We start from the raw sequence: 26,198 nt of genomic DNA, 5'->3' as shown, positions 1-26,198 counted from the left end.
ATCCAGTCAAAGTTAACGTTCAAATTGGACAGAACAGTAAAATTTGGGCACGGCTGATTGAAATTGAAAGCACAGAAGTGTTGTTGATCAAATTGAAAGGGCAGGGACTGACATGATGTTACCCCCAAACCACAGGGTACTAAACTGAAATTTATCCTTTAAATAATATCTTAGCCATCCAATTTTAAAAAAAGTTTTGTCAACATGGTCTTGTTAAATCAGGGTAAAATTTGGAAGTAGGAACGACATGCTGTCTCGCAATTGGCTTAATTTGATCGGATCGCAAAGGAAAAGAGGAGGAGGGAATCAGGGAATTGAGGGTTTCGACTCTTCATTCTCATTTCCACGGCTCCAATCGCCGCGACTCCTGCCACCTCCTCAGTTGGCACCGTTACTTCCAAAATGAACTTTCTGGGGAAAAAGAGCGAGTGGTAGAAAGTTAGAGGAAGAAGACTAATTAACAACTAGCTTAAAGCTTAGGCTGCGCTTTAACAACTTTTAGTTAGGCTTAACCAATTTTTGTAACTGTCTTTTCTTTGTCACCAATCATATTGGGACACCTGTCAAAGTGTAATAACAACAGCTGAATTCGTTGAATTCCTCATTGCTTGACTTTGACTCTGATATAGACAGTAGAATCCTTAGGAACAGTGTCATTCTGATTTTGCCCCTGCATTCTGGTTCGATTGCCCTGAGTGTTGTGCTGCCTTTCGCGCCATGTGCCCAGTTCTTTGGTTGCCACCGCATCCATCCGTTTGTTTTGGTAGTTGAGAGAGAGGCCGGGGTAGAGATTTGTTCTGTTTCTGGTCTCTTCCACCGATTCACTCTGTTTTTTTGTTTTGTTTTGGATTTTTGTCTGAGCTTGTCATTCAGCCTGTGTACAATGTCCATATAAGTTTTTCATGTTTTTAATCAAACATCACTCCACAGAGACGGTGCAGTGAGTAATAGAATTCCATTTGATTTTTCATTTCTGGTCGTGGTAAAGGTGTCTGGTATATTAATCACACTTTTTTTCTTTTTTTTTTCTTGGTAGGTTTTGCACTACGGTTAGGTTCAGAATTCCCGTGAGGAATGGGAATTGAAGTTTGAGAAAGGGAAAGAGGTGGTGTTGATTTGATGAGTTTGAATTTCTGGTAAAAGCAATTTTGAGGTTACTTATGCTGATTTTGGGTAATTTAGTGCCTGTGAAGAAATTGTGTTTTGGTTTCTACTTTGGTTGATGTTGATTTTTTTTGTTTGTCCGGGTTTCACTCAGCTGAGCATTTGCTAGATGTATGTATGAAGAATGTGGGATTAGGTGATTTAAAGCCACGCAAAAGCTACCATTTCCCTCAAGGGTATGATTTACTCCATTATCTACCGCCTAGAATAGATGTTGTGGTTATGTTTCTTATCTTTCTGTAAGATGACTCCTTTATACATGATCTAAATGTTTCATAATCCTCTGTTAAAATCAGAAGCTGAAGGATTCTAGCCATGTAATTGCATACCTAATCCTCTGCACAGGGGTTTAGTTCTCACTAATAGTTGTGAGAAAGCTTTTCTGAAGCAGCCCCAAGTATTCTTGAGGTAATTTTGTCAGCTACAATTTCATTTTATTATCAAGATTTTGTTGTATTCAATTTATTTATGATTTGTATTCTTATGAATTTTGTGGCAATTTCAGTTCAAAGTATACAGGTAAGAGACCTGGAAAGGGAGGCAACCGATTCTGGAAGAGTATTGAGCTGTGCTAAAGACCCCAGGGATGCTATTGAAGGTATTGCGCACTCAATTTGTTTATATGTTGTGAAATGAGGTACTGTGAGTATAAACATAGTGCTTTATTTGATTTGTTTGTTGCCATTTGATCGATCGGTTTCGATGTGGGTGTCAGTGTTTGAATTGAAATATCAGTTGTTGATCCAATTGTTTGTTCTTTGTTATTGGATGGGTTGAAATGATGAATTCTCATACAATTGCCAGAAGGTATTTAGTATTTGTTTCTAATGTCGATCTTTCTGAGATTAGTCTTGATTGATGAGACAAGTCTTGCCATATAAAATGTTCTGGTGCGATGTATAGGCAACCCCATTTGCCATTATTTATTACTTTGATCGATGATGGTATCACTGAGAAGAACGATAACCACAACTTGGAATCCAATTGATTCTTGCAACATCATTGTATTATCTGTATGGCCAATAAGTCACCATCATCCCCCAGAAACCAACATGGTTTTGCCAATCTAATTACAAAGCAATAGCCAAGAGGCTCTTATTTAAAGAAGGATATTTGATCTCTACCATTAAAGGATCTATTATCTATCAAAGACCCACCACCCCCTACAAATATATGCACATAATTTAGGCCTAAATTAAATATTTTTCCATGTAATAGTAACGAGTCCATAACTATTGAAGTCATCAGTTATAACATATATGAGTTGGAGTGTGATCAAACAGCCACAGTTCTACAGTTCTGATTATGTATCTGATCTAATATTAGACCAACCGGTCACTTCTATTCACTTTTGTGTGACGTTATGTTAAGTTGTGAACATTCTTGATTTTCAGTTATCAATTTTCAATTACGTTTTGAATTTTCATTACTCTACTTGCATTTTTATAGAGTGCTTCCCAAAAGCATTTATTTTATGACTTCTTTCTGCAGTGATTTTTTTGGCTTTAAGCTTATTGAGAAAAGCGAAGATTTCTCTGTCAAGAACTGATCATTTGAGTTTTGATGTCTTAAATTTTGTAGAAGACCGCAGTTCGGTTGAAGAACTGTAGCAAGTCTAACGTAGCTTTCAAGGTATTTCCTAATTTATTCATTTATTCCATGTAAGCTGTGCTCTTTTACATTTTTGTTACAATAAAGTAATTTTACTTGCTTGCAATTTAAGCAAGATTTTAGATGCATTGTATATGTTAGATGTTGCAATTTTTTAATTAGTGTTTCTATGGTTTTTTTGTTTTGGTTTTTTAATCAAACTCTAATGACTCTGTTGCTATAGTTTCGAACTACTGTATTGAAAAGCTGTTACATGCATCCTCCGGGTGGTATCCTTGCTCCAAGAGAGATTCTAATTGTGACTGGTAATGGCCTTGCACTTGCTCCAGTTTTACAATTGTTATGTATCATCATTACATATCCCTTATCCAGGTGTTGTACATTTGAGATACATTAATTATGATCCCACTTGGAAGTTCCAAGTCAAGAAATTAAAGAAACCTTAATACTAAAGTATCAGAAATTTTGTGTGTTTATCTAACTAAAGCAAATCAAGGAAAGTATTGAGACTATATCTTCATTGGGGAGAGGGGAAAGGTGAACTAGGAAAATGATGAATAACAGTGGAATGAAAGAATTTAAACACTCCATGCTTGGTACTTTTTATATATTCAGCACAAGTAACAAGTAACAAGTAACAAGCCACAAACAATAAACAATCTCATCACTTTTGTTCTTCCTTTATTCCATTTTTTGCTAATACTTAGTTATCCTGGGTTTATCCACTTATACTGATTTGTAGTTCAATTTTATTTTTTCAAGACCTTGGTTCGCAAAGAAACCTTCACTTTTCTAAGATCTCTGTTCTTTGTGGCTTTAGAAATTGGGTTGCAAAATTTAATTAGAATGCCAGTTAAATAAGGTATTGGATGCATTTTAGTTTAATTTTATGTATGATCGGCATGATGCTACTGCAAGTAAGGGTACGATCATCTTTAATTTGTGTCTTTGCTTTCGTAAAAATTTTGGTACTACTAGATTTGTTATTCTCTGTTGCACGTTTTTTTTTAATACCATTCTATAGTTGTTACTGTACTGTCAAAGTATATTTTGATAGCTGAATTGGTGGGTTTCTGTAGTGTTAAGTGGCTTTTGCCTTAGAATGAATAATACATATAAAAAAAAGGCCTGCAAATGCTATAATTTTCTGTTAAAATTTTTATGTTATTCCTTTCATCATCCTCCCAAATTCACTTTTCTTCTTACTAACAATCTATATTCCAGTTGCTAGCTGCCAGTTAAATATTCATACAAGACCAGAAGGACATGCTACAAATCTTTCCAACAAGTGTGGTGAAACTATGGAACGAGACATATGGAGTCACTACTGCTACATACTGCCTACTCGATGGAGAACACTGAACTTTGGTTAACACATTTACTAGACTTCGTAGTCCAGGTTGGACTGGCTTTCTATGTCTTTATATGGATAGCTAGCACTTACCATCTACTGTTAGTTATACCAGTGTTTGTTGCTGGAGTTATCAAGTATGGAGAGAGGACTTGGGTCCTGCAGTCTACGAGCAGCAAGAAGCTTGCTGACTCCCTGCTTCTACCTTCTTATCCTAGGAATAATTGTGCTAATTTTGAGGAGAAATATAGCACTATAAAAGCTTGAGGCCAGGAGGTAGAGTTTTGGAGTACACTTACTGAAGGTAGTTCTCAGAAAGTGTTCTTTTGTCTTATGAATTCAAATCCTTTCCATTTCAATACTATCTTGCATGTGATTGTTTAGCTATTTCTCATTTCATTTGTATGCTCAATTTGAATAGCTTGAATTCACTTTTAGGTTTTGTATTCTGTATCTTTTGAATCTCTCTGCCTTCGTTTTCTTTGGTCTGGAAAGAGATGAGCAAAATAATATTCTTTTTCGGTTTTTCGTTTGCAGCATGTTGTCAATGTTAGAAAAACCTAGAAAACACCGATTGAAATTTGTTTATGCTGTTTACATTAGACTGTTAGAGGTTCTTGAAATGGTTGTAGATTAGTGAAGGTGAAAAACGATATGTATGCACATTTTATTATTGCCAACAGAATCGGGACTTCCTACAGACTGTGTTGTTCAATTTAACGGTAAACTTCAAGTATTGTTTTTTTTTTTTTGAAAGAACTTCAAGTATTCTTTTCTGCCTTTGGTTGGAATGAGATAATTCAGAATATGAGTGTTACATATGGATTTGATTTTACAACGTTCTAGAAGTTGATCTCAGCTATGTAAAGTTCCTGACATTTTACAGAACATATTGGCTGATGAGAGGTTCAAAGAGATTATGAATGAATTACCATATTAGGTTATAAATATAGTTTAACTACGTATAAAATCTAGGGGCGGCAAAAACATAAACCCACAGCATCGCACGGGCGAGCTGTCTAGTATATACTAAATCTGGGTTGCGGCACTGTAGCTTAGAAACAGTTCCGGCTTAGTAACAGTGCCGACTGAGCCGAGCCGTTATCGAAAAGACTATATTGCCCTCCTTTTTTTCCTAACCTAGGTATATGAACCCCTAAACAGCCACAGATAATTTACTATTTAAGGGTTGGAATTTAGATGGGTTTGGCTACATTTGCAGTATTGTGAAGGTTATTGATCAACTGAATAAGTTTGAAGTCTGATTCAACTGAGTGTGAAGGGAAAAAAAAAAAAAAACTACAACAAAGAATAAGGTTCAAACCTGGGAAATCGATCAAGATACCTGAAGACATGAAAGGAAAAAAGCACCGATTAAACCAAAAAAACTCAACAAAATAAAATAATCGAAAATCAAATACCCAGTGCTGGCTTCTGGACGATGTGCCATCAAACACATATGAAGAAGGGTGTAATGGATTTAGAACCTGCATGTTTTTCCTTTTGTAAATTCTGCTATGCTCATTGTGTTTTTCTTTTTTAGAAATAATGGAAATTGTAAGTAATGCAGATGGTGATGGGAGTCCGAACCAAAATGATCGGAAAAGGCTACGTCCTCCAAGTCGTTCCAAAACATTCAATATTGAAACCAGCTATGCTGCAAAAATTCCGAGGTATTCAGCTTTACCTCCTCATCTCATTACGATGAAACTAAATGTGAGACAATGTTACCAGGGCCACCAGTGATACTAATGCATCTCAGTATGAATATCAGATCACAAATTACTGATACATATTTCAAGAACTGAAGCTTTGCAGTCACTTGGTAATTTGTTTTGTTTTTCCTACTTTTGCCATGGTAACTAATTCAGATGTAAACACCAGGACAGATTTAATGGGTTGATCTTTGCACCATTTTCTTTTCCTTCTATTGTGTTTTTTGGTTGCCGACAAGGTTGAAATCAGATACTACGTCAAAAGAAATTTTATCAATTTTCAAGACACTACTAATATCCTAACCTGGTTCTTTGGACAGTTCTGAGAGGAATGCATCTGCAGACTGGCTTTTTTCACCTTGAGGCAAATTAAAGCTGCCACTAATAACTTTGATCCTGTAAACAACATTGGGGAAGGCAGTTTTGGTTGTGTCGACAAGGTACTGTATTTTTCATTTACTATCTTTGATTATAGGCCTTGATTTCATAATGATTGAAAATTGAATAACCTGTTTAATGCAGGGCATTTTATTGGATGGCATTACAATTGCAGTTATAATGAGAAAATCATTTAATTAAACAGTAGTCTTCTTTCTTTACTCAGAAATAAAGCAAATTAGAGAAAATGAGAAAGAGAGTGATTTTGGTTTTTGATTAATTAATCAAACACAAGCTCAGCACTCGGCCTTTAAAAACATAAATTTTGATATTGTCATCTTTGTTGTTTCTAATTCAGCTAAGCAACTATAAATGATTTGAATTAGGGTGTTTATATATGTACTGGGGATTTTGTGTTTGAGAATCCAGAGGATACTTTGCATAAATTGCAGTCATGCATGGCACATTGATGGTTATAGTTTCTTTGTTGTTGGGTAAATCAACTTTTCTATTTCAAAAGTTCAGATTAACTATTTTTGCTGTTTGTTAAGTTTCTTAAACAAGATGGTTTTGATATGGACAGTATGAATAGTGGAGAGTGGATACGAGCAAGCAGATTAAGATACAATTTGCAGGACACTATTTCACATTGCATTGTTTAAATAAACTCAACTTTTCTTAACATGACAAATTTTTTTTTTGGCAAACTTCAGCAGTAGTTGTCTTAATAACTATGTGACTTATGTGTTCATGGTTCATTTTAATGTGACTTTTCTAACCTCAATTCGACATTTCACAGGTCTATGCGAATTCGTGGACTGTAATTTACATACCTTTGGACAATGTGGGAATGTGGAATGTGAGATATGAGAATTGGGCCTGACAATACTTAGGCCAGCAGTTCTATCTTCGTGTATACTTCTGTATAATCACATTTTACCTATTTAATTCTAAAATTCTAAGCACACCAAGCAGCTTTTGACAGAAGATGAAACTTCAGCGTTCTCGAGTCTCCAATCGCTCTAAGCATCGTTGATTCTGGTATTTACTAAACACCCAGCCACACATCTCCTTATATTTGCTTTATCGCAAGATTGCAATTACGGTTGGACTTAATTGATTCAGTAGCATGTGTTTTTGATTAATGTTGACACTATTTTGGAAGTTTGTTGACTACTTGGCATTTAATGACCATGGTTTGTATCGTCTTTGGCAGAATCAGAAAATGCGACAGTGCCTTGGTTATATCTAGGCTGACCAGTTTATTGTTGCAATCAGAGAAACTTTTGGGAATTTGATGATGTGCTTTAACCTGGTTGTCATTGTTTGTCTTGGTGTTTGGGTAGCGCAGTAGCTGGTCATCTCTTTCTACGAGTGCAGGAATTGGATGTTCGCTGAAACAAAGACCGAGGTTTGTTTTTAATTTCCTTTGTACACAAAAGATTGATATAACCTTCTATGCACAGAGTAAGCACTGCACACACACTCTAGGTGCATCTCTTAGTTCTCTCACCAATGTAAAGTCTTTGTATTTTTTCTCTTAATTGTCCATGTATATATTTGTCCTGTTTTGGTTTAGTTAGTTAAGATGCTTATGGTTGTTGCTTATTTTTTCCAGGTTCATGTGCTTCAGTCCATTTGGGATCTTTACTTGGTTTTCCAGAGCATTTTTCTCAGTTGTATTTGCACGTTGTTTTGTGCTATTTCATTTTCAGTTTCATGTTCATTGTAATTTTTCTTTCATAAGAGGTAAGGCTAATATGTCCCCCTCTTCCAACCGTAGTTTGTTTCTTTAGACCAAAAAAAACTATAGTTTGTTTCTTTTGTATACAAAAAAAATGGAGTACTTACTTTTCTTACTTATTATTATTTTTTTTTGACTTTGAGTGATTGATGTTCTAAGCAAAAGCGGAGATAAGGAAAAAACAACCCCGCAGCAACGCGCGGGCGTAACAACTAGTATATACTAATTGCTTGGAATCAACGACCACCTGAAAGTAGTGCCGATTCTGCAACATATGATGAATGGGAGAACCTAGTGCCTATAGAAGACTGATATGACATAGCATAGTCATCAAAACCTTCACGGTGCGCAAACGTTACGCCACTAGAAGAAAGCCCAAGAAGTGACACTTCCGGCAAAACAACATCACCGGCCAAGTACTGAACGACTTGTCGCATGCTTGGCCTTGCCGCTGGCTCCGAATGAGAGCACAAAAGCCCAAGCTTCAACACCAACTCCACTTCCTCGGCTACAAAATCCGTACCAAAGCTCTGATCTCTTGCCTCAAGAATGTTACTTCTATTCCAACAAGAAAACACCCAATCAACCAAAATCACATCTTCTGGACCCTGTGTCTCAATTGGCCTTTTTCCGCAAGCAACTTCGAGCAAAAATGCCCCAAAAGCAAACACGTCGGTGCTCGTGGTGGCCCGACCTGTTCTTGTGTGCTCTGGGGCTAGGTACCCGAGTGTTCCAACTATATGAGTAGTTTGAGGATCTGTTCCATGGTCGTATAATCTTGCAAGCCCGAAATCTCCTAGTCTTCCATTCGATTCCCCATCTAGCAACACATTACTGGCCTTCACATCTCTATGAATCACAACCTGTTCCCATTCTTCATGAAGATAGAACAACCCTGACGCCACACCTTTGATGACTTTAAACCTCAGGCTCCAATTAAGGGTCACTTCAGGTTGATCATAGAGGTATTTGTCCAAGCTTCCATTAGGCATGTAATCATAGACCAAAAGCAGCTCCCCTTTTCGCCTGCAAGCAAGGCATTAAACATCCATGTTAAAGGAAATATATGTATATAAACCTTACTATGTCTCAAAAGTTTCAACTTTTAAGAAATGAGCTAACAATGTATACTAAATTAACACTTTATCATATGTGGTTAAAATTTACACATGCAGAGACCAAATTTTCAAAATAGACATAATTTGATTACAAGATGTGAAAACTCAAGACTTTATGCAAATAATGCAAATAAAGCTATGATAACATGTTGAACAATCTTTGTGCTCTGAAACTTAAAGATTTTAGAGAATAAGTAAACAATATATATCGTTGCTATTTAACACTGGAGTTTAACATCAGGAATATAAATATCAAGAGAGTTTCAACCAAGTAAGGTATCCGTTTAACAGCTCTGTTCAACCTAGATTCAATACTAGTTAGTCAATACAAGCTATCCACTCACAAATGGTTGACAGTTAAGCCTTGTCCTCGTGTCTTAGTGAGATCTAGAACCTAGGGACCATATAAATTCTCCAAAATCCACATAAGGATAACTTGGGGACCATATCAAGCTTCTTGTTACATACTAGACTTTAGACAGGGCAAATGATGTAACATATACATTTCCACAATCCAAGCTATTCTGCATTTGTCACTAATGACTGCCCATCATAGAGATGATGGTGATCGTAGAGGTGCTAATGTCAACATTATACAAAATTACGATAACAAAACGTATACACTGTAGCAGGATCACAAAGAATTTTTACCGAATTAATTTGATAACTCTACAAGATTGGGAAGTCCATAGACAGACGTACAGACGGTAAATCGGACACAAGAACGAAACTCCTAGTCAAAAATCCTAGGCAAATCCTAATTATATATTTAGTTCAAAACAAGGAAGAAGAACCCAGCAAAAAGAATCAGAAAACATCGTTGTGGGATATGCACGTTTATAACATCTTCTGGAATGTACTGCAGTAAAACAGAGAACTAGATAACTTAATTTGGTGAAAATATTATCAAAATTTGAAGACCATACCTGCAATATCCCAACAGTTGTACTAAATTCCGGTGACGAAGCCGGCCAATACTAACAATTTCTGCTACAAATTCCTTCATCCCCTGTCTTGATTCATGTGATACCCTCTTCACTGCAATCTCAATTTTAGAGGAGGGTAATAAACCTCTATAAACTTTACCAAATCCCCCAGTTCCCAAAAGCTCCTTTTCCCTAAACCCTTTGGTGGCTATATACAATTCTTTGTACTTAAACCTCTGAGGCCCGTACTCTAGCTCCCAATCTTCAAGCACTTCTGCAAACTTCCTCTTCCTATTTATGACATAAAGCACACCAGAAACCGCTAGCAAAACCAAACTCACTGAAATCAGAGGCACACCAAAGGTGAAAAGCATGGACCTCTTTTTACCTGGAATGCTAGGCAACTTGGGAAGTTTGGAAGCTATGAGGTCTTGAGCTTGGCCATTGATCCTAAAGCTCCAACCCACTACATAATGGGATGTGAGCACTGAACCAGTTGAAGAGGAAAAGCCAACATACATAGTTTTGTAGAGAACTGTGGAAAGGTCATATTTCAAAGACAAAAGTGGAGTTGAAGGTTTAGTTGCAACATCAATTGGAGCCATAGTAACTTCAATTTGCTTCTTGGTGCCATCATATTCAACCCAAACTCTCATTTCTTTACCACTGAAAAGAGTCAGGTTCTTAAATCGACCATCAAAATAACCAGCTGAAGCAGCTTTGACAGAGTGTAAGCCATTGATGTCGATCCCAACATGGTTTTCATTCATGTCATGGAATTCAGTGCTCTGGATCGTGTCAAGCTCCACAGCAAAAACATGATTGGTGAAATTCCCATCGTTGGACCCGTTGAACAGGCCCAAGTACTGGCTCGGCAGAGCTCCGGGGAGGCCTCTCGTCGGAGCGATGACAAAGGCGATTCCATGGCCGCTGAGAGTAGTGTACTCTGATCGGATGGCAAAGACAAAGTTGGTGGAGAAGGAGAAAGCGGTGTCGTTCTCCAAGTTCTTGAAGGTTACTGGGTTAGGGTAGAAGGCATGGCCACTTTTCTGTTTGGTGTCGTTTGTAAGCTTCAAGATACCATTTTGTGTGATCTCTGCTATGCCGTCTAGACTGACATTTAGACCAGAACGGCCATTGAAACCATCATTGTAGATGAAATTGAGGTCTTGGGCTTCTGCTGGTACCAGAAGCATTAGTAGTACTAGGAGAACAGAAAGCTTGACAAACATGGCTGGCTAGGCGTTGTGAAGTTTCTGGACCTTCCTTTTTGGGTATTTATGGATCTAAATCCGCCAAAAAATAAAGAAAATGAAGGCATCTAGCCGCCATCCAACAAGAGTATATTCCCATTACAATTTGGACCGTACGGCATTGTTAAAGTGGGTTAAAGATGTTGTTTTCATGGAGAAGGTTACTGCGATATAGACGATCCATCGCCTGCCATCGTACGCAACTGGTTCGTCTCCCCTATTCTAGGTTTTGATTGGTCAATGCCCTTAGGAAAAGAATCTAATTATCACATTAATCACATGCATGCATATACAGCTCCTCTTTCATTTCAACGAGCCCTCACAATCACGTGCTCGGTTTTTTTCTTAATTTCTTTTTGCATTCGAATACCAGATAAATCATGGTATTGGAGCGAGGGATTGTAATGATCAAAGTGAATGATTGCATGATGAAACTCAAGTTAGGCGGGTGACGCCATCGCAGTGGTGAAGTATTTCTGACACGCCTTGAGCCCCAACTTAGTAGGGCACCTCTATTTGCTAATGGATGGGGAAGCAATTCAAATCTTCTCAATTATTCTGTATATTTATTCCTCTTATGTATGTGTGTGTATATATAAATGCAATGTAAAATCGGAAAATCTCACCGATCCTGTTAGGGAATGTTAGCAAATTAGCTCTTGTACTGTTAAGTCTGTTAGAGAATGTTAGAAAATCATTTTTCAACTGAACTTTTATAATGTTCACACTTGTGATTAATGTTCAAGGACAAACTTAAGACATTGCCTTGTATTCTAAATTTCTATCCTTAATTTCTAAACTGAAAATAGGGAGGATTAGACTGAAAATTTGACCAATTTAGCTCCCCATTTTCAATCAAACAAGAGTATATGCTTGACAAAAAAATTCAAATTAGAGTATGGGGTCCTCCCTTGGTCTTAGTCTTGGATTGGTAAGGAAGAGTCTTATGCGGGGAGGCGTCTCCTAGTCATTTTTTCATACATTTTATGGTCAACATTCAGTGCCCAAGGCTTCTTATTTTTTTTTTTAGGAGATAAAGAAAGTTACAAAGAAAAGCCCCGCAGGCAACCAAAGCTAAATTTATCCCAATAAAGGGCAGGGAGAGCCAAAACAGGGAGACACTTCAACCAAACTCTTAGAGACGATCTTGTACCTATAGATGTAATAGCATCAGTTAGGAAGTTCGCTTCCCTAAAAACATGAGAGAAGGAGATACTTGCGAAGGAATTAGCAATAGAAGCTATGTCTTTAAGGAGAGATTGTATCATCCAGGGATCTTCACACTTGAGGTTGACAGAGTTGATAATCAGGGACGAGTCACCCTCCACTAATAAATGGTCCAGGTTGAATCGCTTAGCAGCTAACAGGTCATCTTTTAAGAGACGTACATTCATATATTTTATGGGCAAAATTCAGAGAACAAGTTTGAAGAAATAAATTTACAAAACAAACTAAAATTAAGCAATTCAAGGTTGAATACATTTAAAGAAATGAAATAAACTCAATTATTTGGGTTTGCTGGAGATAGACCTAGTAATTTATCAAATGCATTTTCATTGAAATTAGTTTCCAAAGATTGTTCGAAGAATCGGTCTAGATGAGAAAATTTTTTGTGAGTCACACATTCAAAATTCTTTGGCCTCATTTATTTCACGGATTTTAAACTCGAGAAAAGGAGTGCTTACTTTCCTGTGTTTTTTTTTTTTTGTGACTTTGTCAAGGGGAACCCAAAAGCTTCCTAGGCCCAAGATAAACCCCTTCGGCGCATGTGAAATGCTCAAACTGTGCATTGCAGCACAGTGTCTGGCCACTTTGACAGTTTCAGGGTTCAAACCTAGGTTGGGGAGCACACCCAACTAGGCAAGAACCACTATATCACTTGCCGTGGTTACTTTCCTGTGTTTGGTAAGTGCAAAGTTAGGAAAATGGTTCATCTTGCAAGGAAAATGAATCCGTCCATGCTCTTAATGAACCATTTTCCTTTCTCATTTCCTAGCATTTAATTATTACACTTTTCTAACATTTATTACACTATTTGTATGGCTAAAATAATTCTATAAAGAAATAAATACTAATTTTCTTCAATTATACTATTAGTTATTGATTCCATTCCTTACTGTTACCAAACTCATTAGTAGGAATCTTAATTTCCCTTCCCGATGGAAATACAAATGAACAATTTTCTTAAAAATCAATTCCGTGAACCAAACGAGGCATTTAGTTAAATATGATTATAATTTCCATAAAAGATTGGCACCACTATTGCCTTTTATTTTTCTAGTTTTTTTTTTTTTTTTTTTTTTTTCAGTTAGGTAGTTGAACTTATAACTTTGGTTGGTTTATTTTGATCAAAAAAAAAAAACTTTGGTTGGTTTATTTCTCAATTTCTATGTCAGACTATTCTCTATATATATATAGTTATCTAGAACACCAGATAATATTATGTTAGTGATGGAGAATGCAATGAAGAAAATAAGAAATATGTTTGACAAAGAGAATATTAATATGGAAATATGGGATCTCTGAGTCTTCAAGATAAATTGCCCTGCCTCCTGGGGGCTCTTAGTATGGGCTGCTATTTTCTTTGTTCCTTTGTTGATTTTGTTATGAAATTTCCCATGCCAAAAATTTAAATAAATAAATAAAATAAGTAATTACAATTCTGTATCTATTTTTTCGAGTAATTAATGAAACTTGTCCGAATTTCCACTCTAATCTCATTATCAATCAGCATTGCTTGCGCCACTTCCATCTCTCTCACTACTCACTAGGAAAGACTAAAGATATTGACTTTGTAATTATATGTGTGTCTATGTGTGTGTATTTTTAGAGAGCTTCTATTCATACCTCCTAAATTGGTATTTGGACCTCCCATTCTAAAATTTATACAAAACTTCCAATCTTGCTCTTTTTTTGTATCCACATAATTTTTTCCAATACAAATCTACTAGTAATATCTTTTTTTCATCACTTAAAACTCAGTTCATAGCCATGACTTAACACCATTCACCATGTAAGCTTAGATACTCTTATGAACCTCCTTTTATTTCTTAATAAATCGTGCAATTTACAATACCACAAGAGAACTATTATCAAAATCAATTTCCCTAAACCCAAATCAGGCTAGCAACATAGTCTACTCTAGCAAAAAAAAAAAAAAACCTTAAAAAGAGACCAAAATAACAATTAACGATCAACTCCATGAAGTGAAGCAATTAAGCCAAACTAGAAATTGCTTTTTGATCATTATTTTCTCGATTGTTCTTCTCTATATTTTTTGTCCTTTATTCCATTTTGCAATCTTTAACATTCTACCTTAATCAAAGTTTCCCAATAATCCTCATGTATGGCTATAAGAGAATGAGGGAGGGAGAAGAGAAGGTGCATATTTTATTTAATTTTTTTTATCTTTCATTTTGTTCAATTTTTAGAAGGGAAAAATTGGATTTAAAAACTTCCAAAAATTGTTGGAGGTCTAAATACCACTTTTTTTTTCTTTTTTTTTGAGTGGAAGACATCAATAAAACCAACACACACACCCATGCAGTGTATCCCAGCATAGCCAGACTAATCACTGCACCGCAGACGCACGAACCATTGGGTGTTTTAATTAACCCAGGTCCCTCAAATCTGCTGGCCACGGGATGGAGCTGGGATTCGAACTCTAGACCTGGGGGTTCCAGACTAGGCAGCTCGACCAACATACCACTTTAGGAGTTATGAATAGAACTTCCCATATACACGCACAGATCCTATGCAGAGCGGAGCTCCGCTTTGAAATTAACATGTGAAGTTTTGAGTTTTGGGTCATTTTTCGGTCTCATATCCATATCTCGACCGTTCAGTTTTTAGGTACTAGAGTATAGATCATCTCTGCAAATTTTCAGCCAAAATGATGATCGTCAAGGCATTGATAGCTGCCTTAAAGCTAATATGGTTTAGGTTGACAGATACAGTCCGTCCATTGGTTTAAGCGAGTTAGATACCTTAACGATCATCATTTTAGCTGAAAATTAGCAGAGATGATCTATACACTAGTACCTAGAAACTGAACAGTCGAGATGTGGATGCGGGACCGAAAAGTGACCAAAAACTCGAACTTCACACGTTAATTTCAAAGCGGAGCTCCGCTCTGGATAGGATATGTGTATATATATATATATATATAAGAGGACGTCCGCACTTGGCTAAAGTGCAGACGTCGACGCAGATGAGGTGTTCCAGGCGGCGACGGTGGCGCGCGGCTTGCAGGAGGGAGGCCGGAGGCATCCCGGACAGTTCTGGACAGCTTTTGAGGTCGGAGGAGGTCGGAGTTGCAGGTTCTGGGCAGCAACCCGACCTGCAACTGCAGGTTTTCTGCAGCAAGCTGCAACCCTGTCGCCAACAACTCCACCGACTGCAGACCGCTTCGTCCGACCTCTGCCATCAATCAGCCAAGGCCCGCCGCTCCATCGAACCCCAAGCTGAGCTGCAGCGGTGACGTCCGCACTTTAGCAACAGTGCGGACGTCCTCTTCATAACATTTTCATATATATACATATATATATAGCGGTTCCAAAGAGGACATCCGCACTGTTGCTAAAGTGCGGATGTCGACGCAGCAGCCTCGATCAAGTTCGCGCCGCTTGCCTGAAGGAGGCTAGGGGTAGGACGAACCGACCTGAAGTCGGGTGGAGTCGCTGGCAACGAGGTTGCAACTCTGCCCAGAAAGTTGCAGTAGCAGGTCGAGTTGCTGCCCAGAACCTGTAACCTGGAGGACCTCGATCGCTGCCCAGAACCGTTTGGGATGCCTCCGGCCTCTGTCTGCCAAGCCCTGAGTCGTCATCGCCTCTGCTGTGTCGCCGTCCGTACTTTAGTAAAGTGCGGACATCCGCTTCAGAACCGGCCTATATATATATGTATGTGTGTGTGTGTGTACACACATATCCTATCCAGAGCGGAGCTCTACTTTGAAATTAACATGTGAAGTTCGAGTTTTCAGTCACGCATCCACATTTCGACTGTTTAGTTTTTAAGTACTAGTGTATAGATCATCTCTGCAAATTTTCAGCATATATTTATATAAATATAAGAGGACGTCCGTACTTCGCTAAAGTGTGAACGTCGACGGCGGCGCGCGGCTTGTAGGAGGGAGGCCGGAGGCATCCCTGACGGTTCTGGACAACGTTCGAGGTCGGAGGAGGTCGGGGTTGCAGGTTCTGGGCAGCAACCAGACCTGCAACTGCAGGTTTTCTGCAGTGAGCTGCAACCCAGTCTCCGGCGACTCCACTGACTGCAAACCGCTCCATCTGACCCCTGCTGTCCATTCGCCAAGGCCCGCCGCTCCATCGAACCCCAAGCCGAGATGAAAAGGCGAAGTCCGCACTTTAGCAACAGTGCGGACGTCCGCTGACGTCGACGCAGCAGCCTCGATCAAGCTTTGACGGCGCTGCGCGGCTTGCCTGATGGAGGCTAGGGGTAGGACGGACCGGTCTGAAGTCAGGTGGAGTCGCCGGTGACGAGGTTGCAACTCTGCCCAGAAAGTTGCAGTTGCAAGTTGAGTCGCTGCCCAGAACCTGCAACCTCGACCTCCTCCGACCTCGATCGCTGCCCAGAACCATCTGGGATGCCTTCGGCCTCTGTCCGCCAAGCCCTGAGTCGCTGTCACCGCTGCTGCGTCGCCGTCCATACTTTAGCGAAGTGCGGACGTCCGCTTCAGAATCGGCCTGTATATATGTATGTGTGTGTGTGTGTATACAGATCCTATCTAGAGCGGAGCTCCGCTTTGAAATTAACGTGTGAAGTTCGAGTTTTCGGTCACTTTTCGGTCGTATATCCACATTTCGACTGTTTAGTTTTTAAGTACTAGTGTATTCTACAAATTTTCAACCAAATTGATGATCGTTAAGGCATTGATAACTGCTTTAAAGCTAGTACGGTTCAGGTCAGTCTGTCCATTGGTTTAAGTGAGTAAGATACCTTAACGATCATCAATTTGGCTGAAAATTTGCAAAGATGATCTATACATGCAGTAGTACCTAAAAACTGAACGGTCGAGATGTGGATATGCGACCGAAAAGTGACCGAAAACTCGAACTTCACCAGTTAATTTCAAAGCGGAGCTCCGCTCTGGATAAAATATATATATGTGTGTGTATGTGTGTGTGTCAGTCACTTTCTAAGAACCTGTTTGCTATGAATAAGTCCGTCATATTGTTTTACCAAAATGATTTCATTATAGGGTAGCTAAATTTGTTTTTTGTTAAAAACGCATGAATTCTTCAGCGATATTTCTAAGCCAAGAGAAATTAGGGATAAATAATTGCATTATTAGTCTTGAGTAGTGCCTGAGAAGCACTCATCTTCAGTTTATATCTCAAGAACATAACAACTTCGTCTATACTTATACCACGAGCGACATTATTACTGTTTCAAACTTAGGGCCCTAATTGAAAGATACAAAATTGGAAGAGCCAAAACTCTCATACTTAGTCTATGCCACAATCAGTCAAGTGTGTATTTTGTTATACTATGAGCAACACTACTGCCGTCTTAGATTCGAGAGCACTAATTGAAATGTACGAAATCAAGAGAAAGAGCCAAAGTTCTCACATCCTAACCTCACACTCGATGCCATCATATTCATTTAGCGAGTTTACGCAGCAAACTCAACTTGTACGTTGTACTGTTGCCATTTGCAACCTTCTCTAGTTGTTATGCTATGAATGTTACAAATTACGAGTTATCTAATTGTTAATTGGTTAACCAATTGCTACATAATAAACATTACGTGTTCCATACTTCCTCTTTTATGGCACGTTTATTTACTTGGAATGGAAAATAATGATGAATCGGAGACAAGTGGAATGGGAGAAGAAATGAATCGGTATTGATTCCGGAGAAATGATTCCTAAACTCATCTCCCCACTTCGTAATCGAATTCCTGAGTATTCAGGAATCGATTCCTGATAAGGAGGTGGGACCTACATCTATTCTGATTCCTTCATGTGTTAGTAAATGCATGAATTCTTTTACCTGGAATCATTCTGATTCCTTTATGTGTTAGTAAACGCAGGAATGTTTTTACCCCGTAATCATTCCCTTTCCTTCCAAGTAAGTAAACGTGCCCTTAGTCCGTGGCCAACTATGCTAATAACTTATTGGCACCTTGTTGGTGGAGTTAAAATGTCAAATGTAATTATACTCGAAGGTTCATAGTTATTGTAAATCATAATAAAGATCGACGGCAGAGCTAAGAAAGGGACACATTTAGAGTTAGGATATTGATCACAAACATGCGTTCGGCTTTTGGGAAAAGAATGACTGTCAAAAATGTAGCATCTGCGGCAGGCAAGTACCTTGTTCTTGAGCACAAACTTTTTGACTCTACAGGTTGCATTAAGGTTGGGATTTCGCATGATATTTCGAAACCCTTCTTCTTGAAAAAAAGCCTCTCAAGTTTGCTCAAGATGTTGAACAAAAAGTTCCCTTCTTTTTTGAAAATTTAATTGGAAAATGTAAACAATGCAATCGTGTGTTCCATGAAGATGGAGTATGTTCTATAACTTCTGAAAAAAGCTCAAACTATGGAGGCCGTCAAACCTGTGGCACGCCGGCTTCAACTAGGCATACCTCTGCACAACTTCACAGGTAACCATTTTTAGAATTGCACTTTTCAATTTTAGAGTGTCACTACTCTCATTTTACCTCCTGTAGGAAGAACCTTATTTGGTGATGTTGAGTCAAACAAGGCCAGAAAGCCTATTGTCATTCGTAGTGCTGATTTGAGAACAACCAGTGAAAGTGATGCTCTGGCTACTGTACTAGTTATGTAACCATAGTCTTGAAATTGGATGCCAGAAACTGATGTAACAGGTACCTGTGAGCATCATATAACTACAAACCTCAATTATCGAGCCTAATATACAAGAAATGAATCTATTACACTGACGGCTAAATGCAGCTGAAATTACTGTTGCAAAAAGAAGTTTTTGCCAAACGTTTAGGCACCGGTAGATCAAGTCAATATATATTTACCTCTTCAATCCCCTTATGATATGAAATTATCAGCAAGGTTTAGCAAAGTAGTATAGATTACCCAACTGAGTATGCAAATCACTACGATGTTTTCTTGCTCACCATGTGCTGTAAGCAAGAAAGAACAAGCAACCGCAAAAGATGGCAAATCAAAATCAAATCAAGAACATGCTTATTATGGTAACAACGTCAACAAACAGGTGCATGATTCAGTTTGATGATAGATACCAAGTCAGGGCATTTGAGAGTGAAATCAGATAAACAGAGTGCACAATTCTACAATATTAAATTGTCATCTATAAAACAGTATATTTCAGAGATGAAACTAGATCCTATTTACAGGCCGACCTGAACTTTTAAAACCGGATATCTAAAGTAGCTACATCAAGTTGCAATTGCAATTGCAATTGACATCTTGACCTGCTAACTACAACTCAGAATTCCAATCATCACTGAATGACAGAAATAGAAGCCCAGATTTAAAGTCAGGGCTTATGCCTTTCCTCGAAGGATGACATGCTACTGGAGGAATTTGAGGCACGTTCTGATAAGGGTGGCTTGGAGTCACTACCTTCATTACTGATGAGGTTTTCTTCCCCATGCTCGGGTGACTTGGGACCCGACTTGAATGCTTTCACAGGATCTGTAGCATTGCTAGAGTCCATCACTAACCTGCTCTCCTTTTGCTCCTACCATACAAAATCACAAAAAAATTATGAAGTAGAGCATTATTGCAATAGGCAGAGTCATGAAGATTCTTTTCTTTTTCGAGTCACAACCATAATGTACTACTTACTCTCTGCAGTGCTTCATGCTCAGCCTGAATTCGATACGGTACACCGTGTTTCTGATACACATTGGTCTGTGCCAAGTCTTCATCAATGTCACCGGCAGTGGTTGCAAAAGGATGATTGGAAGGAATCCACCTAATTGTATCCGGGTCAACGTCAGCAGGTATCGAATCCCCTTCTTTAAGGAACATTGTCGGTCTCTTCCACTGGTATGCCCGCGACCTCCTCTTTCGATGGATAGCTTGTTCCTCTTTCGTAAGAGTAATTGGGGCAAGGCGATATACCTTTCCGCACATCTCTATAGTCGAATTTCCCTTTCCAACTTTAACCAATGGATTATTGAATGGGTCATCGTACATGAGAGGCTTCGAACTGTCAGATTGAACATCATCCAAGTATCGAAACAATGCAACATAAGCAAACAATCAGAATTCAACGGTGTTCACAGCAATCTTCTGTAGAAGCTTATACAAGCACAAGGAGAGTAAAGTGTTGAAAGGATTGGGAATCATACATGCCTCTTCTATCGGACCTAAGCTGACCACGTCTGACAAGATCAGCTACAGAGCCTTGACGATTGTTCTTCGACTTCCTGACCATTAATACTCTCAGAGCAACCACCAAAAATGCAGTTGCAATACATAAACCAATTGCCAAATTCGATCCCACTCGTTGTCGTATCTGATTATTATCAAGTTGTCAAAATGTTGCTAATGTGCAGACACTGGCTATAAATATAAACCCAGAACAAAAACCCTGTATAATTCTAACAAACCCAATTTGATATATGAAAGTTACCTTGAAAACAATGGGAGAGACTGAGCTGATCATTCCGTGGAACTTGTCAACTGGGTCTTTGAGGTTTATGGTATACTTGTAGTTCTCATCATTATGGGCATTAGGGTTTTCACCATTAGAGCTACCTGAGCCGTCAATGGCTCTACGTAGGAACCTGTGAGTGGGTTTTAGCCGTCGTGCCCAGATGAACCGACCGTTACTGGACCCGAATTGGGGTCTAACCTTTAGTACCAATGCAGGTGTTTGATGCTTTGAGACCCAAATTGAGGTCTATCATATTCAGAAATCGAAGACAGGATTGAATCGGTGAGAAATGAATGCAAATAACTAAGTTAATTTTGGTTGGAACAATTGATAAGTCACATAAACAAAGGAAAGAGAAAGATTTTGCAGAAAGAAATACCTGGAAGGAGAGGGAGTGGAATTGGAGAGTCAAAGTGGAAGCCATTAGATGATGGAGTGCTTCAGTATCATACTTTGAGAGAATGAACCTCTATGAATGGTTTTGCAGATGTTACCATTTGTACCAGAGACTTGGGTGCCATTGGTAATTGGTAGGGCTCAACAGATGCAACTTTTACCAAGTTACCACTCAAGAGTCAAAAGTTCACCAAATAATAAATATTTACTTCACTCAAAAAAAAAAAAAAAAAATTTCTTTTTATGAATTCGTTTTTTTTGTTTTCTTGGTTTAAGGAATGACGACCATCCATTATACAATGCAAGATGATTGAATGAAAAGTAATGAAACAAAACAATATGCACAAGTGCATCTAAAATGAAAAGTAATCAAGATATGAATAACCAAAACTACACTGCATATGTCATTTGAGCAATGTGAATGTGGTAATAACTATAACTATATCTGTAACTGTAAACGTGGTCGTAACCGAAGAGATACACCCTATGAGGATTTCCAAGCCAAATCGAGGTGATACTCCCAAGAGATCAAAGGCAGTCAAGGGTGTCAAAAACTTGAACCAAAGCAGACGAACTCTTAAGAACCATAACCATAATAAGCTTGTGTCCCAGATCATCGGAACCCAAATTTTATCATTGGCTTTGGGCTGTTAGTCCTAGGGTTCTGATGTTAGCTGCTTTTGGGGCAGCCCCCTCTGCGTAGAGTGGTCCCAAAGGTTTATAAATAAATTTGGGTTGGATCTTGAATTGCTCAAATAAAACTCAAGTAGTATCAGATTACTGGTTACTTTGTGCTCCAAAAAAACGCTTGATCACCTTTATGTCAGTTGTTCTAAGCAGTGACGCAAATCGATCGGGCTCGTTACAAATGGTCATTGTGTATTGTTAACCACATTTTTCATTAATGGATTGACACCAAATTTCCTTTAAAAAAAAATAAATAAATAAACAATTTGGAAAAGTGCAAAAGAGAAAATGGGATCGGAAATAGTAAAATTAGCATCGGAGTAAATAGTAAATACTCCAAAATTACCCTTAAGCAAAGCTTCGTCGGCTCCCCATGAAAAAGTATATAGTATATTCCACCACCGGATCTCTCTCTCTCTCTCTCTCTCTCTGAGATAAATCTACCCTTGACAGCAAACCCTATTGGGGCTTAGCGCTGTCGGAGCTACTTCATTGCCCAATCCTCACTTACAGTCTCGGCTACAAACCCCTCTGTTTTTCCTTCTCTCCAATCAAAATTACTTCCTTTTCTTAATTTTCTTTCAATTTCAAACCCTTGTGGATTGAAAATTCTTCTCTGTTGGTGGAGCCTATGGCAACAGGTATATCTCATAAACCCTAATGAACCTTTTGGATGTTATAATTGGGTTGCAATGGATTTACATTTCTGCTCAATTTGAATTTGATTTTTGCGTCACTGTTTCTGGGTGAGTTTCAGAGGAAGATGGAAAGGGGCACAGGAAAATTGAATGGGATGATAAGGAGGCTTGTGGGCACTACATGGTTCGTTTTTGTCCTCATGATCTTTTCGCCGGTACCCGAAGCGATCTAGGTCAGTTTCTATTTGAATCCCCACATTTTCTAGCACTAGATTTGGTTGCTGAGAAGACATAGGAAAGAATTGTTTGAATCATGATTCGAAATTTCAGTTTTTGATTCATGTTCTTTTTATATGTTTGCAATGTGGGAGGTTTTGACAGCCTAACAGTGAGGTTTTGGTTTTTGTTTCAGGACCATGCTATAGGATACATGACCCGAAGCTGAAAGAAAGGTGAGTAGCTGGATTTCATTCTTGTTTACATTAGGATTCTCTTATTGGAAATGTTATTCGCGGTTTAGTTGTATATTTAGTTTGAATGCAAATCATAAGATGTTTATTGTTTTGCATGTTAGTTTGATTGTGTAGCGTAATTTGTTCTAAAGAAAGAAAGGAAAAAAAAAAAAACCTCTTTTCTATGGATAATAGTTGCATTTTTCTGGAAGGAGAGTTTATTTTGCAGTCTGAGGTATTCTAAGCTCTTGCTGTTTCTGTTCTCTATTTTAATACAAGTTATGCAAGCGTCTTTATCATATCCTTCATAGTAGGGAAGAAGAATCTCTAGTTTCCAACGCAGTGAGCTAGATGACTAGAATATTTGCATGCAATGTAGTGTCTTATGTATTTCAATTCGCTAAATAGTTATGCTAATGGAAAGTAGCATGCTTCCCCTTAAATCATACGTAAAGCTAATAATCTTGTATCATAATCCATAACCTGCTTTTTTCTTTTTCTTTTCTTGTTCCCTGCTGGGCTGTGGTTATGTTTTCTCATTTCTGTTTTAATGATTTAGTTTTGAGAAGTCCCCAAGACATGACGAATACGTGCCCAAGTTTGAAGCTGAACTTGCACAGTTTTGTGAGATATTGGTAGGTTGCATGTCTTACCGTTGTCTCGGCGATCTATTGTTTTGTACCTATAGTTCTTTGTCATACTCTTCTTGCACTGCAGGTGATGGATTTAGATAGAAGAGTAAGGCGTGAACGAGAACGACGTTCTCTGGAGGGGGAACCTACATCACCAACTCCCTTGCCAACTAACAAGTCAGAACAGTTATTTGTCCTGGAGGAAAAGTTAAAGAACTTGCTTAAGCAAGTGGATGCCCTTGGTGAAATTGGGAAGGTGGATGAAGCTGAAGCACTCAAGAGAAAGGTGCTGTTATTCTTGCTATACTCTTTTGTTAAGCATTTGTTTCATAATATGCCAATAAGTTTTCCTGGAAATCTGCATCCTGCCAACTTATCATTGTATTTTATCTTCATAATATGTCATAGCATGTTTTTGTTTGGTGGACTTGCAAATATTAATTCTAGGGTAGATATTTTGATAATAATGATGTGCAGAATCCTGAAGTCAGTGAAGACCAGGATGGTTCTACTCCCCCTGCTGTTACCATCCAATCAAACTGGTACAGTATTTTACGCCAGCACATCTCAGTCTATGGAATAGCTGCTGGTTACTGCTTATCTGCGTCATTGCTTTCCATCATCAACAAATGGGCTGTGGTAAAATTTCCTTATCCTGGGGCACTGACTGCTTTACAGTATTTTACAAGTGCTGTTGGGGTCCTCCTCTGTGGCTGGTTTAAGTTCATAGAGTATGACTCGCTTGACCTCCTTACTATGTGGCGGTTCCTACCAGCCGCAATTATATTCTACCTCTCTCTCTTCACCAACAGCGAGCTCCTTCTGCATGCTAATGTTGACACTTTCATTGTGTTTCGATCAGTCGTTCCCATCTTTGTTGCAATTGGAGAGACTCTCTTCTTGCACCAGCCATGGCCATCAATGAGGACATGGATCTCACTCGGGACTATTTTTGGAGGAAGTGTGATTTATGTGCTAACAGATTACCAGTTCACTGTCACGGCTTATAGTTGGGCTCTAGCTTACTTGATAAGCATGTCCATTGATTTTGTATACATAAAGCATGTGGTAATGACCATTGGTTTAAATACATGGGGTCTTGTATTGTACAACAATCTTGAAGCTCTTCTACTGTTCCCATTGGAACTACTTGTAATGGGTGAATTGAAGAAGATTAAGCATGAAATCACAGATGAATCAGATTGGTACTCGTTTGGGGTGATTTTGCCAGTGGTGTTATCGTGTTTATTTGGTTTATCCATCTCTTTCTTTGGGTTTTCTTGCCGGAGGGCTATTTCTGCAACTGGATTTACTGTTCTGGGTATTGTGAATAAGCTATTAACAGTTGTGATTAATCTGGTTATTTGGGAGAAGCATTCGACACTTGTTGGTACTGTGGGGTTATTGATATGTATGGCAGGTGGTGTTATGTATCAGCAATCTACAAGCAACAAGCCCAAAGTTGTGAATGAAGTAAAGGCACAACAGACTGACGAAGAACGACAAAAGTTAATTGAAATGAACAGCAGCTCAGAAAGAAACAACAAAGACACATGGGCTACGGGAAATGAACAAGGAAATGAGAAGTCTCCTTCAAGGTAATATTGTCTTGTTCGGTTGCTTCAGCATTCTATTTTCTGCAGAGCTGCATTCTTCATTGCTAAGTCTCCATTGGCAACTTCTCGTCGAGATGACTTTAAGATGGTTTTTGTTTCACAGAATATCCTTGTTTGACATTTGGGTTGAGATGAGTATTGGATATGACTTGGAAAACCCTGATAGACAAAATATTGTATTGATTTGTTTTGTAAACCTAGATTGATTCGGTAGTCCATAGCGAAAAAGATGAAATACCATTTGTAAACATAGATCGATCGAATAGTTCCAATAGCAATGCCTTATTTGTTGATATGGAGACGTGCTCTTATATCAGAATTTTCTTCATATATATCCTGAAGGCTTGGTGCCATGACAATGTAATTGTTGAATTTACGCAATGCGTATCTAGGAGGTAAAATTTGCATGTTTGATGTTTCAGTTGCAGAATATAAGTTACCTGTTTTGTTTAGCTATTAATTCATTTTTGTCCCAAGTTTGTAATGCCTTTGATAGTGCAACTGAAGTTGTCCAAATCCAAACATCAAATATTATCTTCCTCTGTGAACGTATGGTTAGAAGGAGGAGAACTTATATGGACATGAAGACTTGAAGTCTTGCTATCCAGAAATCAACATTACTTTGCTGCCTGGCAATCTATACTCTTGCACATATGCATCAGAGATGCATATATATTTTGCTTGAAAAGGGATTCGGTAGTAGAAATTTACATCCACGAGGTAGTTATGGCTAGCTTTTCGCGGTATCATATGAAACCAGGGTTAGGATCAGCATCCCAATTGACATTTTTATGGAGCTTCGAAAAGTGAATCAGTAGATTTTTGTCCTTCACAAAGTTGAAGTTATAGTTTTTTTTTTTTTTTTTTTGAAAGGTGTTGAAGTTATAG

General features: G+C 38.4%; 3 protein-coding genes and 1 long non-coding RNA gene across 13 annotated transcripts; 2 read left to right on the top strand and 2 right to left on the bottom strand.

The window, feature by feature from the left end:
- The first annotated feature begins 669 nt into the window (after nucleotides 1–669).
- Nucleotides 670–8,078, top strand: LOC112177084. 9 transcript variants are annotated; one of them, XR_002927274.2, is made up of 14 exons: nucleotides 676–940; nucleotides 1,037–1,136; nucleotides 1,259–1,340; nucleotides 1,461–1,572; nucleotides 1,670–1,762; nucleotides 2,746–2,796; nucleotides 2,999–3,080; nucleotides 4,000–4,430; nucleotides 5,697–5,799; nucleotides 5,901–5,951; nucleotides 6,162–6,281; nucleotides 7,019–7,260; nucleotides 7,436–7,630; nucleotides 7,838–8,078. It is a non-coding gene; the product is annotated as an uncharacterized LOC112177084 (long non-coding RNA). The 9 variants fall into 9 exon arrangements; XR_002927288.2 differs by having other exon boundaries at nucleotides 4,000–4,143; nucleotides 4,242–4,430; nucleotides 5,697–6,281; XR_002927290.2 differs by having other exon boundaries at nucleotides 4,000–4,174; nucleotides 4,345–4,430; nucleotides 5,697–6,281.
- A 31-nt stretch (nucleotides 8,079–8,109) lies between these two features.
- Nucleotides 8,110–11,281, bottom strand: LOC112177083 (L-type lectin-domain containing receptor kinase IV.1). Its single transcript, XM_024315279.2, has 2 exons — nucleotides 10,008–11,281; nucleotides 8,110–8,989 (listed from the first exon to the last, which is right to left on the bottom strand). Exons 1-2 carry the CDS (start codon nucleotides 11,237–11,239, stop codon nucleotides 8,200–8,202), a joined length of 2,022 nt encoding a protein of 673 aa, XP_024171047.1. The 5' UTR covers nucleotides 11,240–11,281; the 3' UTR covers nucleotides 8,110–8,199.
- Nucleotides 11,282–19,508: 8,227 nt separating this feature from the next.
- Nucleotides 19,509–21,409, bottom strand: LOC112178996 (protein MULTIPLE CHLOROPLAST DIVISION SITE 1). The gene is made up of 5 exons (XM_024317283.2): nucleotides 21,269–21,409; nucleotides 20,866–21,135; nucleotides 20,582–20,748; nucleotides 20,073–20,439; nucleotides 19,509–19,965 (listed from the first exon to the last, which is right to left on the bottom strand). Exons 1-5 carry the CDS (start codon nucleotides 21,311–21,313, stop codon nucleotides 19,762–19,764), a joined length of 1,053 nt encoding a protein of 350 aa, XP_024173051.1. The 5' UTR covers nucleotides 21,314–21,409; the 3' UTR covers nucleotides 19,509–19,761.
- A 957-nt stretch (nucleotides 21,410–22,366) lies between these two features.
- Nucleotides 22,367–25,731, top strand: LOC112179128 (GDP-mannose transporter GONST3). 2 transcript variants are annotated; one of them, XM_024317459.2, is made up of 6 exons: nucleotides 22,367–22,613; nucleotides 22,730–22,843; nucleotides 23,023–23,062; nucleotides 23,622–23,697; nucleotides 23,780–23,980; nucleotides 24,172–25,731. In XM_024317459.2, exons 1-6 carry the CDS (start codon nucleotides 22,604–22,606, stop codon nucleotides 25,294–25,296), a joined length of 1,566 nt encoding a protein of 521 aa, XP_024173227.1. In that variant the 5' UTR covers nucleotides 22,367–22,603; the 3' UTR covers nucleotides 25,297–25,731. The 2 variants fall into 2 exon arrangements, with proteins under 2 accessions (XP_024173227.1, XP_040367696.1); XM_040511762.1 differs by lacking the exons at nucleotides 22,367–22,613; nucleotides 23,622–23,697 and having other exon boundaries at nucleotides 22,748–22,843.
- The last annotated feature ends 467 nt before the right edge of the window (nucleotides 25,732–26,198 follow it).

Source organism: Rosa chinensis, chromosome 7 (assembly GCF_002994745.2).
Source record: "Rosa chinensis cultivar Old Blush chromosome 7, RchiOBHm-V2, whole genome shotgun sequence".
NCBI lineage: Eukaryota > Viridiplantae > Streptophyta > Magnoliopsida > Rosales > Rosaceae > Rosa > Rosa chinensis.
Note: the sequence above shows the minus strand (reverse complement) of the source record. Positions and strands in the feature narration are given on the sequence as shown.

Bases quoted from the DNA above. Each gene is read 5' to 3' on its own strand.
- LOC112177083 (XM_024315279.2), bottom strand. From the start codon at position 11,239: ATGTTTGTCAAGCTTTCTGTTCTCCTAGTACTACTAATGCTTCTGGTA. The intron at 8,990-10,007 runs GTATGGTCTTCA...CCTTGCTTGCAG, and splicing joins CAACTGTTGGGATATTGCAG to GCGAAAAGGGGAGCTGCTTT.
- LOC112178996 (XM_024317283.2), bottom strand. From the start codon at position 21,313: ATGGCTTCCACTTTGACTCTCCAATTCCACTCCCTCTCCTTCCAG. The intron at 20,440-20,581 runs GTATGATTCCCA...TCAATCTGACAG, and splicing joins AGGTCCGATAGAAGAGGCAT to TTCGAAGCCTCTCATGTACG. The intron at 19,966-20,072 runs GTAAGTAGTACA...TTTGTATGGTAG, and splicing joins AGCATGAAGCACTGCAGAGA to GAGCAAAAGGAGAGCAGGTT.
- LOC112179128 (XM_024317459.2), top strand. The intron at 22,844-23,022 runs GTCAGTTTCTAT...TTTTTGTTTCAG, and splicing joins CGGTACCCGAAGCGATCTAG to GACCATGCTATAGGATACAT. The intron at 23,981-24,171 runs GTGCTGTTATTC...AATGATGTGCAG, and splicing joins CTGAAGCACTCAAGAGAAAG to AATCCTGAAGTCAGTGAAGA.